General features: G+C 38.5%; 2 protein-coding genes and 2 pseudogenes across 5 annotated transcripts in view; 1 reads left to right on the top strand and 3 right to left on the bottom strand.

Moving 5' to 3' along the window:
• Window positions 1-855: 855 nt before the first annotated feature.
• LOC113672082 (uncharacterized) lies at window positions 856-3,995 on the bottom strand. 2 transcript variants are annotated; one of them, XM_089212730.1, is made up of 3 exons: window positions 3,849-3,995; window positions 2,872-2,933; window positions 856-1,859 (listed from the first exon to the last, which is right to left on the bottom strand). In XM_089212730.1, the coding sequence occupies exons 2-3, from the start codon at window positions 2,898-2,900 to the stop codon at window positions 1,157-1,159; spliced, it is 732 nt and encodes a 243-aa protein (XP_089068856.1). In that variant the 5' UTR covers window positions 2,901-2,933; window positions 3,849-3,995; the 3' UTR covers window positions 856-1,156. The 2 variants fall into 2 exon arrangements, with proteins under 2 accessions (XP_089068856.1, XP_027044159.2); XM_027188358.2 differs by lacking the exon at window positions 3,849-3,995 and having other exon boundaries at window positions 2,872-3,131.
• A 3,180-nt stretch (window positions 3,996-7,175) lies between these two features.
• On the bottom strand, window positions 7,176-8,482 carry LOC149043147 (uncharacterized; annotated as a pseudogene). Its single transcript, XR_016188537.1, has one exon. The product of XR_016188537.1 is annotated as an uncharacterized LOC149043147 (transcript).
• A 1,100-nt stretch (window positions 8,483-9,582) lies between these two features.
• LOC149043146 (calcium-activated potassium channel subunit beta-2-like) lies at window positions 9,583-11,589 on the top strand (annotated as a pseudogene). The gene is made up of 2 exons (XR_016188536.1): window positions 9,583-10,094; window positions 11,070-11,589. The product of XR_016188536.1 is annotated as a calcium-activated potassium channel subunit beta-2-like (transcript).
• Window positions 11,590-11,818: 229 nt separating this feature from the next.
• LOC113672069 (lysosomal-trafficking regulator) overlaps window positions 11,819-14,560 on the bottom strand; it is a 38,166-nt gene continuing 35,424 nt past the window's right edge. Inside the window, exons 54-57 of the mRNA XM_089212729.1 lie at window positions 14,290-14,384; window positions 13,717-13,900; window positions 13,474-13,545; window positions 11,819-12,941 (exon numbers count right to left, since the gene is read on the bottom strand). Of these exons, the coding sequence (XP_089068855.1) occupies window positions 12,815-12,941; window positions 13,474-13,545; window positions 13,717-13,900; window positions 14,290-14,384 (478 nt within the window). The 3' untranslated portion in view covers window positions 11,819-12,814. The remainder of the gene's footprint in view (window positions 12,942-13,473; window positions 13,546-13,716; window positions 13,901-14,289; window positions 14,385-14,560) is intronic.

Below are 14,560 nucleotides of genomic sequence, written 5' to 3'. Positions count from 1 at the left end.
TTTCATTGTTAAGCGCAGTATTCAGAAAAAATTTTGTTCTTTCCCGTCGGAGACTAAGGGTGAGGACCAAAGAGCGCAAACCATATCGAACTCATTTAAGTTTCGTTGCATGACTCTATCCAAAGAGACTCCACATAATGGTTCACGGTCAAACAAAGGGTAGAATGGTCTTAATAGTACAAAGCAAGCCATTCTTCTGAAGCCTTAGAGCAACGTGACTGAAATTCTAAGAGGGTTTATATTAGCTTGTACACAATTGTTTGTATAACACGCACAAGACGTACACTGATTACTTTTTTTTCCCATTTCAGCATGCCTTTGTTACACGCGATAAATAGTGTTTTGATTTCTTCTGGGACGGTTGGAGAGGGTTTCCTGGAAAAAAAAGGAGTTTTTTTTTCTTCGATGAAGAGCACGAGTCCAAATTCATTACAAACTGATCACGCCTAAAGCGTGCACCTTAGGTTTTAAAACAACAATCGAGTTTTCATACAATCCGAGCTTTCATGGTCAAAGAAGATAACTTTGTTAAAACAATCAAGAACCTCATTTGAAATTAACCCTTTGACCTCAAAGAGTGACTGATATCTAACTTCTCCTTACATTGTCACTCCTAAGTCACGAGGATCTAGGAAATGATCACCAACTAAAGAAGCTCATGATTGTCAAACAAATTCTCCTTATCAGTTCCTAAGGAAAAGTATAGGGAACAGTATGGAGAATATATATACTGATGTGAGGGTGTGCAATGTCAAGATTTTACTAATTTAGATATTCTGTCTTCTTTCTTTCACATATATGATTTCTTGTGCAATTTGTTATAAATAGTCACTTGTAAATTTTTCAGACTGCAAATTTAATGCGCTAATTACAATAAGCATTTATTTCCCATACAAAGCCCTGAACTATTGTTCTTAGCTGACGACTATACTTGGCTCAATAATCTTGGCCTGGTAGCTGACGACTATACTCGGCTCAATAATCTTGGCCTGGTAGCTGAAGTGAGAAAGAACAACTGTCAAACTCGGTTTGTGACATACCTTGACAATGATACTTAAGAAAGTCGCCAGCTAACTAAACGAAATATAATCGCTACAAGTCGGATCAGAATTTTTTCGCTACAACATTTAGTTTAAATTCATTTGTGAAACATCGTTCATTCTTCATCATCGTTTTGCACGAGTGAATTTCTTCTCCCAATTTTTGGAAGTAAACTTTGTTTTTTTTCTGATTGATCTGCAACTGTACAAAATCCTGCGAAACTGCCTCGACGAGTTTGAAAACGGGAGTATAACCTATCGTCTTCGTCATTAATGTCCAGGCTCCTTTTGTGCACCTGCACGCGCCAAACAGACGGGCTTTCGGCAAATTTCGAACAAGATGGTCTTCTTTGCTTCGTTTTAGGAACAACTGTGCGGCTTTTTGATGGGGCCTCATTACCTCGGGCACCAAGTGAGAACTGACGCCTCCGACCCTCTGGCCTTGTCAGTATATTTGCTAAATGATGAGGCTTTTGTTTTCCTTTCCTGGGAGTTTCTAGTATAACATCTAACTCTTTCCCAGCAATATTCTTAGATAAGTCACCGAGAAATGATTTTGAACTTGGCACACTGTACTGCACGTCTACGGCCACAAGGCCAAGAGATGGAAGAGACTTGCGACGCGTCAACATTGGAGGCGCTCGATTGAACTTACTTATTGCACTACCACTTGATGAATCCACTAAGCTTTGCTGTCCCGAGTCGCCTTTTTCGTTGGAACAAATCGCAGAGCTGTCATTTCCTTTTGTACTTGGTTCGTTTATTTTGTAGTCGGATAAAGCTTCCAACACGGCCTGGAATTCAGAGCTTCTCGAGGAGCTGCAAGAATAATAATACAAATAGATGCATAAAAGGTCTCCTTTCTTCTCCACGATGAAAAGATAATTACGAGGAAACCATCTAAAGAATAATTGTTACCAAAACAAACATCAGATTTGCATATATTTAACTCAACGACGTAAAAAAGCTAGACTACATGGCTATTGCCTATAAACAGTTAAGCCCACTTCAGTTTGTAAGTCACGTTTTGTGTTATTTCTGTACCATGTGGACACGTTTAGGTTTGATCTTATAACCTGTTGGAAACCTGCTAACCTTTTCATCGGAGATTTGATCTAAGCGAATGACAACTAAGATCTCTGTTAAATACTTTTCCGTTGCCCCTTCCCTAAATTTTTTTTTTCGGTTTGCAAGCAAACAATTTGCAAAATAATTGCTTTCAGTATTTTTAAAGAAAACAGGCCACTTCGGAATTATTTTAAAGTTTGGCTGAGTCCACGCCCTCTCTTTGCTTTTGCTTCTTTTAATCAATCTGACTCCTAACAAGGACTTTTAAGGTACCAATGGGAAAAGGTTTTGTTCTGGTGACATCAGAAGAAATTTGAAGGGCACCCTGTATACTTCCTCCCCTCCCTTCTCACTCGAAGATGAACTCATGTTCGCACGTGCGCTTGAGTTATGTAACTATTCATAGTGCAGGTCCAGGCCAGACTTTTCATAACTAAAATATAGCAATAATATTCGATTTTCATCCCACTTGTTTCTAAAAATATAGCATGAAGCCTCTGACTTCAATTTTTGCTTTTAACTACTAATTTACGAATAAACCTGTGTCTTTTCTGGAAGTCAATTGAATAAACTTATGTAATTAAGGTTAAACAAAGAAAATAGCAACGGTCGATATTCTGTTGGGTAAAACTTGAGACCAGGGAGATAAACTTTCATCTCCTTAAGCATCTGATAAGAAGGGGTTTTCAAAAAGTTTGCATTTGACTTGGAGGGAGCCGAAATACATTATTTTCAATATGAGTTGCTGATTCGATACACGTACCTTCCTCGCCCACTGCAGCTTACTGGCATTTTCTCTGGTTTCCGATAAATTCACTTCGAGTCCTGGTAAGAAAATAAGCTATAAAGTTACGAAAAGGCACGTTTTCGTGTGACGTTCATGCTATAAAATTTTTCAGCAGAGGCCTCTCTGTATACTGTGGAAGTCAAATTGACGCGGCCTTGTTCTATTAAAACGACCAGACGATTTACCACACAGTGGTCCAATTTACAATCGTGTGCTTATTTTAGTTGTAAGGAATTGGCTGAAGGTGACATTTTTTTAAATTTATAAAGCTTTGTCTTTCATATGTTAATTGCACTGTTCATATGCTAACTAGTTTTTCCAGTTTCGACCTAAGCTTGGCCTCAAACTGTGTGGATAGTTAGCTATGCAATGCAAAAATGGCCAACAGTGTCACGGATCTGACAGTTTTGAAACCAAGTAGGTTGCTGATTCGTATAGACTGGTGAAATTTAAAAGTGTATAAGTAAAAATGTAACCAAACCAAGTCATGCGCTGTACCCCTACCATGAAAGAATCTGACTTTAAGTTTTTAATGCATTCTTTGCGAAGGCATGGCCTGTTCCTTCGGCGGCAACCTTTTTTTAATCAAAGTCGGGATGCAGTTTAGATAAATCCTCGGTTCCTCTACCACCGAGAGATTTCCGCATCAACTACTACGACACAGATTGTAATATCACAATTTATCATTAGCATGGGCTAATCTTGGCGAGTATCAGTGACATATTCGTACAGAGTTACACCAAGCTAAAAGATACAATTTCCATGCAGTTACAAGTTATATCAACTAAAACATAAGCAAGCAAAACGTTCAGTTATCCCGAATACATAGAATCACAAATACCATGACGGCCAAATTTCTCAGAATCTCACGCCATGCAGCAGTTTATTAAACTAATGAATAGGATCAATGGATCAGTGATTCAACATTGGCAAATATGCATCGAGTAACCTACCACTTGCTCCCAAACTTAGCGCAGAGATGAATCCGTGCAAAGAGTTAAAGCGCTAACGTATTCTCCTGAGGAACTGTTCGATCCTGAAAGCAATTTCTAACTGACTCCCTAAGTGCTATACGTTCTATTTCAACAATACTCAAAGACAAAAGGACACAACAATACTCGTTTCTTCTGTGGGTTGCTCCGGTAATGCGATTATGTATAGAGCTCAAAGGGAAACGTGAAAGGAAACAATAAGCTAAGGCAACCTTTTGTCATGGGAAAACAATATTGATGCCCTACGTATAAACAGATCCTTTAATCAGTCATTAGTTTCAATGAAAATAGAGACCAATAAGTAATTTCTGCTGTAATCAATGGTGGTCACAAAAAGATTCTAAAATTTGGGGTGGGGAGGGGGGTTTGAGTGTAAAACAGGGAACGTATTTTGTTTCTGATCTGGGCTTGCCGTAAATTAGGGCAGCAATTGGGTATCATTATGCTGTATTTCCTAGAGGGACTCAACAATTTAGTCTTTCTGTGGTGCCAATTGATTTAAAATGCTTCAGGGATGCGTAACAAAATCCACCATAAACAAAAGATTACGAGCGGAATGCACAAAATAGCTAGATACCGCCCAGTTGACAAAATAAGATCGAGCCGTGTTTCCCTATGCGTCTTTTAGATAGAAAGTTCTCGCAATCGTTTTTCTGTAATGTTTCAAATCAAGAGTACATCATCTGTTATCGCAGACCGCAAAAGTGAGTGTCTTGCCACCTGGAACTACGTGATTTTCTCGTGATACCTTGCATGTCTGTATATTGGCTCAACCTTTCGCGGAAACGTGGCCCCTCAAACCCGTGCGCTTTCAAATCGTGAATTCTTGGCAAGGTTTTTGCTGTTCTGGATTGATTAAGAGCCAGTCACCGGACTAAATTACTGATGGGCCACTATGATTTAATTTGGCTTATTTGTGTGTAATATTGGCCATCCTTTGTTACTTTTAACCTCTTGCAAATTTCTTGAAATCATTTTTACTTTGCAAATTACTAAGAATTTTTAGAATTCTAATTTGATAACCTTTGTTTTTTCGCTTTCTTGATTGCCTTCCTCGAAGTATAGGGATTGAGATCGTTGCTGTTTTTACGAGTAATCTATTTCTGCTCTGGCCACGAAAGGACGCTGAGCAAGCAAACGCAAGGTGAAATTGCGCCCGCGCAGTGCGAAACTGCGTCATGAAAGCGTGCGTTACGTATGTCAAGCTATTGCTATGTTTCGGCTTCTTGTGTATGTGTGTTTTCTGCGATAAGTTTCTCTTTTTGTACTTTGGCAAGGACCCGATCAAGGTCTCTGTCCTCTTCCATTACATCATGTTGATTTCTCGTTTTAATTCAAGCTGGGACAAATTTTTCTGAACACGATTGGTATTGTGCAACCCAATTTGAAAATACAAGTACAGTGTAGGTGTCATTCTTATAAGTGGCCAGTTTAATGGGACAGCTATGTTTGTGTTATTGTTATTGAAGTAAGTATCATTTGCACATTCTGGTCGAAAGATTTTTGGGTTTAATTCATTTTCTCGTAAAAACGACAAGTGTCGTATTTTTATTTATGCAAACTTTTAAATGCTGAGTATTTTGTTTCTCGAATGTTGTCATAATTTCGACTTATTGGTTCTTTCCTTCTACCTTTCGTAGTAGGACATTGTGTTCGTAAATTCCGTCTGTCGTCGTACTCATGATTACCAAATCAGGGTCCAAATTTGTCATTCCTTCGTAAGGCGAGTCGCGCCCATTGAAAAACGTCGCACGGGAAAATGCAAATAAGCTAGAAAAGAGAAAGAGAGCATGCGTAACTTCACGCAGGCCTGTCAATCCGACTGTCAATCATGTAATCCCCCGTGTACGCAGTGTTCGAAAGTATTGTTTCTTGTGCAGACAACCGAAACGTAGCGCTTTTCATCGAAGAAGAATAGACGTAATTAGTGGCGTTATCTTGATTAGGTTATATTGTTTAAAAATCGGTCAGATGTAAAATTAAATTACCTTTCAAATGCCGGGTTTTCAATTTGTGTTAAGACTCAAATGCGGCAGATTTGCGAGGTTCGCTTCGCCAAGAAAGCAAAACATCACAGAAATATTCCTTTTAGTAAAATTTCCGTACTGCCCCATACTATCGTAAAACAAATCTGTTTTCCCAATGGTAAAGTATTGTTTTTGTCACTCTATCCAAGAACTGAACGTATAATGTAGTGTGGGGCTGTGCGGAATTTTACCTTCCTTTTTGGCCCGTTATTGCCGTCAGTTTCAGATAACACGTCGGTAGTCTAATTACTTTTCGAAAAGCTTAAGTATACGTTGTAGATTCCCGCTCCACGTAGGTGCACGCTCACGCTCATAAGCTTACGGATGAACACTTCACGCTCTTTTGCTATGCAAACGCGGCCCTCGCTCTTTACCGACGAAAAGAGCATTTCGTCACTTTGAAACAATGCTAATTGCTCCAATTGTATCTCCATTGTCTCTAAACGGACGCAAAGCGAAATTTTACAACTCCCGTTTGGGAATTTGTCAATTCAGATCTTAAGCGACCGAAGTTGGCGGTGAGCGTTTGCAACCTCATTCCTAGGTCATTGCGCCCGCAAAGCATCATGGGTACCCCACTTTTCTCGGGCGACGCTTTTCAATGGGCGCGATTCCGTAATGCGCTACATACTAAATTGGACTCCACTCGGTCCTATTGACATGATTAATCGCTTTAAACAACCTCATGTTCCACACTCCTCCAGATCGTGGTTTGTGGTAATTTCATTATTATTCTTTGTTTCTTTGCATTATATTGGCTCAGTAGAGTTTGGTGGTTCAGTCAATTGTTTCCTGGACCACAGCTGGTTAAAAGAGTTATTGACAAGCTTAATTGCGTAGACTCTCTTGTTTACTTGTCAATACTTGTCTCAATGGATGCGAATCTAACAAAGGAAGATTGATTAGGTCTCATTACTTTTGAAAACCAATGAGTCGTATAATTAGCAAGGTTTACTCAGCTTGCTAATTTTAAAAATAAATCTAAATCATTTGAACGTATACTCCTTCGTAAGAAGCCAGTAAGCAGGATTTCGTCACGGTTTCAAGAGGAATTACCATTAAAAATTAAATTATTCTAATTAAATCACAAACAAACACAGAACGATGAATTGGATCAGTACCACGGATATCGTAGAGTATGTTTGAATAACTGGAATAAACAAGGTCATTAGAAGCGAATCGAGAAACACCACAAAACTTCTTCAGTCACACTATTTTCAAAAGTGTTTAGCAGTTGTCTATATCATCCGAAAAAAATAGTGAATTTACAATTCGCTTGACTTGAAACTAGTTGTATTTAGTCTTCCATTTATTCATTACTTCCAGGCAAACCACGATCCATACTTTGTTGTGATTATACCCAGCTGTGTCTAAGGAGTGTTTAAACAAATGCAGTCTAATTATTTTCCAAAACTCCTTTTAATTTTGGAAAGCGGCTTCCTCTTTCCCCGCGGCTTTGGGACTTGGCTGTCATTTGAATGGCTCTCTTTCTCTCTCTATGCGATGTGACTTCGAAGTGAGTTTCTGCCGCAGCTTTAGCGTCCTTAAGAGTTAAGGGTACATTAAAAACAATGTTCGTCACTTTTGAATGACGCTTTTTTTTATTGCCTTGGTGTCGTTAGTATTAGCGACACCTTTTCCTAAGATTGCTTTCATTTGTTTTGGGTTTCGGGACGTCCGTTTTGTAGAAGTGACTTTTATTATCTTTGGAAAGCCAATGAGCCAGTTGTCAAATTGAGACTCCTTGGAGATTGAGCGCTTCATTATTTTTGGTATGTTCGGACCAGTACATGTGATAGCTGGGAATGATTCATGGCTTCGTTCTATTCTTAAAGACCGTAAACGCCTTTGCTTCTCTTTTACTGTCCATCCTTGGTAGACTTTCTCTTTGTCCAGTGGTGGAAGTTCTCGAGATTTTGCTTCCCTGGCAAAACGCTTTCTATCTCTGCACATGTTTATCAGGTCTTCTTTGATTTTTCTCTCTTCAAATTTGTAATCAATGTTAGTTTGAACTCTCTCCTTTTCTATTTCTTGTTCGACGACTTTAAGTTTCTTTATCCGCTCTTGAAAAATCGCTAGAGCTTTATCATAAACTGACTGATGGCCTTTTGATGAAGATCTCTCGCTCATGTTCTATGTATTGAACTAGTTTAAACCAGTTTGCCAACCGCACAAATTCAGAAACACTCTAAATGAACCTCATTTACAACTAATAAAGTTTGTAAGTCTGTTATTCAAAGCTTAAATACGTTGGCAGTTAGATCTCTAGCATTTTCTGCTAATCCACTTAATGTGACGTGCTCAAAGAAAAGACTTGGCTTAATAGCGCGGAACCCATTTTGACAACAATAGATGAGGCTTGACAATAGTTGTACTCCTTTGAGGCGACAGATAAACGGAACTCGTCAGTTAGCCAATCATATCGTTGAGAAATAAACAATAGCCAAACGAAAAGGATCATTCACCCGACGAGATTCAGTCAAATTCAATCCTGAAATTTAATTGCTGAGCAAAGATCTCTGGTCTGTGAAGAAGGCCTGAGAAGATAGTTCCCTTTAAAAAACAAAAAAAAAACCATATTTCTGTAATCATAACCAAGAACCTTACAACAACGAGCAGCTCTGTTGTAGTCAGTCAGATGAACGTGGGATTAAAAAAATTCGAATTATGTTTGAATGAGGTGAAATGAACTCAATGTTATTTTTGTATTTTCATGTGGCAGCCAGTTATGTTTGTTTACTTTACACATTGTTGTGATCTTTTGACATTCTTTTGAGAAAAGTTTAACATCTATCTCGGGTGCTGGCCAATTTCGAGTATTCAGCATTTTGAAGGTTTTATTATTTTATGTCAGTTTCCAATGGCTGATTATTCCTACTTGCACGAGAAGGCAGTCTGAAATGGCAGACTATTCCTACCTACACGCGAGGGCAGTTTCATATGGCTGACTATTCATACTTTCTCGAGAAGGCAGTCTGAAATGGCTGACTATTCCTACCTGCACTAGAAGGCAGTTTCAGATGGCTGACTATTCTTACCTGCATGTATGCACGAGAAGGCAGTTTCCAATGGCTGACTATTCCTACATGCACGAGAAGGCAGTTTCAAATGAATGACTATTCCTACCGGCACAAGATGGTAGTTTCAAATGGCTGATTATCCCTATTTGCACGTTTGCCGGAGAAAGACGGTTATGTGTTATGTGGTGAGAACTAGTTACCTTTTCACAATGGAGGTGCGCATGACTTAAGCAGCAGATTTTGATAAGTCTAAGTTCTAAAACTTACGTGGGGGGTTCACGAGTCCGACGGCTAATTCTTGCAAAGCCTTAGTAACTCATATTTGGAGTTGTTCTAGTTGGACATTGGATTGAATTCAAAGAAGCGAAATCCTTAGGGTGGTGGGGTAGTTGCCTACGTCATTCTTCTGTCTATAACCCCTTTCGGAAGATCAATGACCTCGCACGGCTCAATTAGTGCAGGACTTACCGGCAGAGGTGGGCCATAATGTCTCCGCGTCCCAACCTCCGCGCCAAATTCCCCCATTCACGTATCTTTAACTCTTACAAAATGAACTTATGAAATTGACCTGAAATAAAATTCAATGCAACTAAAGATGCGATTTTGTATCCCACTAAAGTGCAATCATCGTCAAAGCACCTTTAAATTTTCCTGTACTTAGAATGTCAACATACAAACAGGAAAAGCATGAAACTAATAAATACCTTTGCATCTCCACGATATTTACTTATTGGCTCGTTCGTTTCCGATGAACCGTGGCCAAACTAATTAGCCGACCGATGAAAATTAAAAAATACGCCGAAATGTCCACAGAATGGAATGCGTCTCTCGCTTTTCATCACAAACGTTTAATCTGTATTCGATTTTCTTACCTGTTTATAACAGTGTCTCTTGGTCTTCTTTTCTACTTTGGGATAACAGTGGTGTTACCCTCAGCGCAAGCAGGACTTTTTCATGAGACGAGATGTCTCGTAAATTTCAGCGTCTTCGATGGTGAAGAAGTCTGTGATTGCGGAGGCGGTTTTTCTTTGAGTTCCTGCTATCCTTGCCTTAAGATTTATGTAGTATTTAGTACAGAAAATATCTCTACTGGAATAAAAGATACAAAGAGCATGGAACAATCAGTTCTTTACAAAGATGTACTCAACGTTGGCGACAAGGTAGGCCTAAGTGTAATATATAAAAACTCCAATTAAGCCGAATTGAGAAAAAAGTTCGAGCAGTCAGTGGTTTTATAATCGTATCAAAGGTAAATGTATCTAAAACATGAGCTACTGTAAAAATTTTTTCAAGTTTAATTCAGTTTGATGAGCGGGCAAGAAATGATTACCTTAAGCTTCAAGTAAGTATATTTTTATTTTTAAAACTGTCGGCGGGGGAGTACTTATAACAAGAAAATTTGGTTTATCAACCGAGTTGATAATGTAAAGTAGCCACCGTAAAGAGTTTTCAAAGCTGACGTCTCGAGCGTTAGCCCTTCGTTAAAGTGAATGGAGAAGGGCTACTGCTCGAAACATTTGCTTAGAAACGCTTTACGGTGGCTAATTTACATTATCTACTCGGTTGATAAAACCAAATTATCTTGTTATATTAATTGCTAGTTTGTTTTGGAGTGAATTGTTTTCAAGGCTTGATCCTGCTGTGGTTCATACACGGGGGGCTCAGTAGGTGCCAAGAAAAAATCACTTGCGTGCGAAAACTAATTTAATTCAAATAAATCAACGTCAAGTCAACCCATTGTGAACGGATTTGAGGTCGCGCGCTAATCTTTTAAGTCGCTACAGTTCTTGGCAACGGCGAATATGAAATGTTAAAAATTTTAATTTGTATGGGACATAACGTCAAGTACCGTCACATTGTGCCATGCAACATCTTATCACGACACACAGGATAACATCTCTTCACGTCACGTCGCATAACGACAGATCACTTCACGAAGCGTCGACCCACGCTGGGTGACGTCACCTTACAACAACTAGCGGCAACTAAACACAAGTGTTGAGTTCAAACCTTAACTAAAATATTTCTGGGGCCAAAGAGAAAGAAGAGGTATTAATGAAAAAAAAATCTAAGATTTTGAAATGATATACAGTTGTTCTCTTCTTCTCAGTCTTTCTCCGTTCAACTCTTTTCAGTGTACTCTTAAACCGCCTTCTTGTTGCTTACGCTCAGAAGAGGAAAATCAAAAACAAGTCAGAGACTACATGGAATTAAACGGGCGGAATAATTCCTGGATATCTTGCTTCTACAATAAGCTTAACCAAACTGAGGTTATTGCGACCAAAGGAAATTACCAGCTGGATATATTTATGTCACTCTTCTGGCCATTACTAGGAATAGCTATTGGCTTGAGCTTGCTCAAATACGTGAAGAAGAAACGTAAACGAAGAAGAAATTATTAACAAAGGAAAGAAGACATATTTTAGCTGCGACCACTCTGACTCTATTTCTCAGACCGAAGGAGAACCAGCCGTTGCTTTTCAATCAAGAGGCGAAAAGAAAAGTTTGAGTTATATCTAGTATTTGGTGTAAATCTTGATTCAGCTGGCCCCTGCGCTAAATCGGCGATTCCGATTGGCTCTCTTTTTCACCAACTTATAAACTTCAAGCATTCTAATAGCAGTGCGACAGTCTGATTGGTTGATAATCATTCTGCACTAAGAGCTATTATTGCATCGTTTGAAAAAAGTGTAGACGTCTTTTTTTTTTACCGAATAAGCATTCTACGAGGACAAGACTCGTTTGAATATATTGCACCTTTTTGACAAAGATCACCACCAAGATCACCTGTTATATATTTATAAACTATCGAAAGTAAACACGTAAAATCATGGCTTGCATTGATAATGTAGGTGAATGAAAATGGTCAAATTTCTGCAAAATCTTGTCATAATTTCTTTATTTTGGGAATGAAAAATATTTCAATTCTGAAGTTAAATTACCCATCTATGGTACACATACCTACAATGTACACAATTTCCATTCGCTTCAATTTAATTGGATGACTTTAAATTTATTATCAAAGAAATATTTTCTCGTCTCCTTTTTCAAGAACCACATTCAGTGAAGATTCTTTCCAAAAAACATTGTAAAAAACGTTAATTTCAAGGAGGACACATTACACCGACGTTTTGAGTGACATGCTTATTGCTATGAAAATCTAACTAAGTAATTTTAGTACATTTTTTTACTCTTGCTTGCAGCTACCTCCCCGAGACAAAGGTTACCATTTCCTAGTGGAATTATGTTTAAAAAGGGTAGTCACCAAAATAATTTGCTCTACATACTTAAAAAAAGAAATCTATTTTATCAAGTATCTGCCATAATTCTCTTGTCGTTGGGATTGACTAAACAATATATAACTATGCCCGCTACAAAACGTTGCAATTTGAAGATATGTATTTATACCCTTTCTTTTCTCATCAAATATAGACACTTCTTAATGAGAAAAGCAACGGTTTATGTATTTAATTCATGTTTTCAAATTGCAATGTTTATATTTAAAGTGATATCTACAATGATAGGTAATAAAGGTTAAAATGTACCAGTTAAAAAAAAATTCGCTCCCGATCGCAAAGATTCCTTACGAATAAACGGCAAAATTTCTAGGTCTCGGCGGGCTGTGTATTTTGTCGCGTAACATCATATGACCCAAGAGTTGAACACGTTGGTTATTGCATATAAGAAATAAATTGTAGCTCAATGACAATAATTACTATTTGAGGGAAAATTTCTTGAATCCTGTCACTGACAAAATCAAGTTTTGTATCGTACTTCATCTTTAGCTCTTTAACTTAAGGCATAGGAAATCAAACTCTATCTTTCGAGTATTATCTTGTAAATTAAGCCTAAGACTGAGCTGGGGAAATAAAGATAGCGTCTAAGTTCGAGGGAATACGGTTATCGTCGGATGCTTGGTATAAATTTTATCGCTCCGTTGCCATGCGATGAGATTCCCATCGGTGTTCAAAGCAAAAAGTTGTTGACTGTCTTCTGAAAAAGTCAGGCTGAAAGAAGATGAAAAAATAACATAATATAACACTTGAAAGAATTCACCTCGTCTTACCAATCTTGATAAATTAGGCATAACTTCATCAATAGATTTCTTTTCCCTATTCTGAGGAGTTCTCTAACATTGTCAAAATGGCATAAGATATCATGATGTATCCATGCACTGATCATTCTAATACACCTACAAAAACAAATCAACGATTAGATATCATGAAAATTGACATGCAGGGTTACTAGCCAATCAGAGAGCGACATGCAGGTCACGTGGTTAGAAAGGAAAACTTAAATTGCAGAATAAGGACTTCCTGTTTTCATACAAATATTCAATTCTCGAGACATCTTATTCTTTATTGTTCCTGACAGTTAAACACGCTTCATTCTGGTTGACAACTTTATGTGGATCTGAAATCTCCGTTGTAATCATGTGACTTGAATACTGCTCTCTGACCGGTTAGAAATCTTAATCAACAACCACTGAAACGGACAGATGCAAATTAAGAAATCTCAAAACAATAAAAACTACGCAACCTCGCCACTTGGTTGAGATACTGATCAAGTACAATGTCCTGTACGTGGCTTAGGTCCCAAGTGCTCCATAACCTGCCAGAGGCCAGATGAAGAACATTATTTTGAAAGCATAAAGTTAATTTTTGCACAACTTTACATGGACGAGTTAACATCATGAAGCGGAAGGGGGGGGAGACGGGGGAGGGGGGGGGTTTAAGGCTATAAAGAAAGGAAGGGACGGTATCCCCAGGGCAGCATGCTCACCTTATGGCTCCATTGCTTAGTCCAGTGGCGATGACATTAACAGATATTCCCTCAGGCGCAGCGGAAAATTCCAAGCAGTTGATCAAGTACTCACAAGAGGCTTGGCCAATGAACCTACCATTGACTGTCCATAGTTTAATTACGCTTCCTTCCTCTATAGTGCTCTCTTCAGACACGTACTTCACTATAATATAAACGAAAAAGCTGTATATTCTTTGCTCAATATTCTGCCACGCAAGAGTCTGTTCCACTATCTTTGAGCTATGGATGAGTTGTGAGGCAGGCTATATTGCGACATTTTGACTGCTACCATGTTTCTTCGTCACGCAGTCCTCCCATATATAGGTTGCGTTATAACCGAGGTAACATTTTTCAGGGCACCTGATTACACGAACAGTTACATAATTTTTTCCACGTTAGGGAAACCTACCGCAGTTAAGGCACTCAGTTAAGGTTAGGACAATAGGAAGGTCATCCTTTGATTACAAAAATGTAGCTCTCACTGATAATCTTAGAGAAACCGGGAAGAATTCTCATTTCAATTCTTGACAGCGATCTATCTAAAAACCGTACTTGTATGTGAAACTGTTACTACATCTCCTGTGGTTTTACTGATAGCTACGGCTGCCACGGTGTTGGGGTGTTCCAAACATCGCACGTAACTTAACCTACAGAGAAGGACAAAAGAAACAATTACCAGCAGCTGATGAATTAATGCTTCGAAATACTAAAAAGTGACCTAGAGAAGAAAGTGAGGTTGTTGTATGCCTCTGCATGCCAGTAAGGAATCGATAGCTCGGTTGTCAGAGCATCCGAACACAAAATTAGAACTAGCTAGGATTAG

Source organism: Pocillopora damicornis, chromosome 7 (assembly GCF_964200805.1).
Source record: "Pocillopora damicornis chromosome 7, jaPocDami1.2, whole genome shotgun sequence".
Classification (NCBI taxonomy): domain Eukaryota; kingdom Metazoa; phylum Cnidaria; class Anthozoa; order Scleractinia; family Pocilloporidae; genus Pocillopora; species Pocillopora damicornis.
Note: the sequence above shows the minus strand (reverse complement) of the source record. Positions and strands in the feature narration are given on the sequence as shown.

Bases quoted from the DNA above. Each gene is read 5' to 3' on its own strand.
- LOC113672082 (XM_089212730.1), bottom strand. From the start codon at position 2,900: ATGCCAGTAAGCTGCAGTGGGCGAGGAAG. The intron at 1,860-2,871 runs GTACGTGTATCG...TTATTCTTGCAG, and splicing joins AGCTGCAGTGGGCGAGGAAG to CTCCTCGAGAAGCTCTGAAT.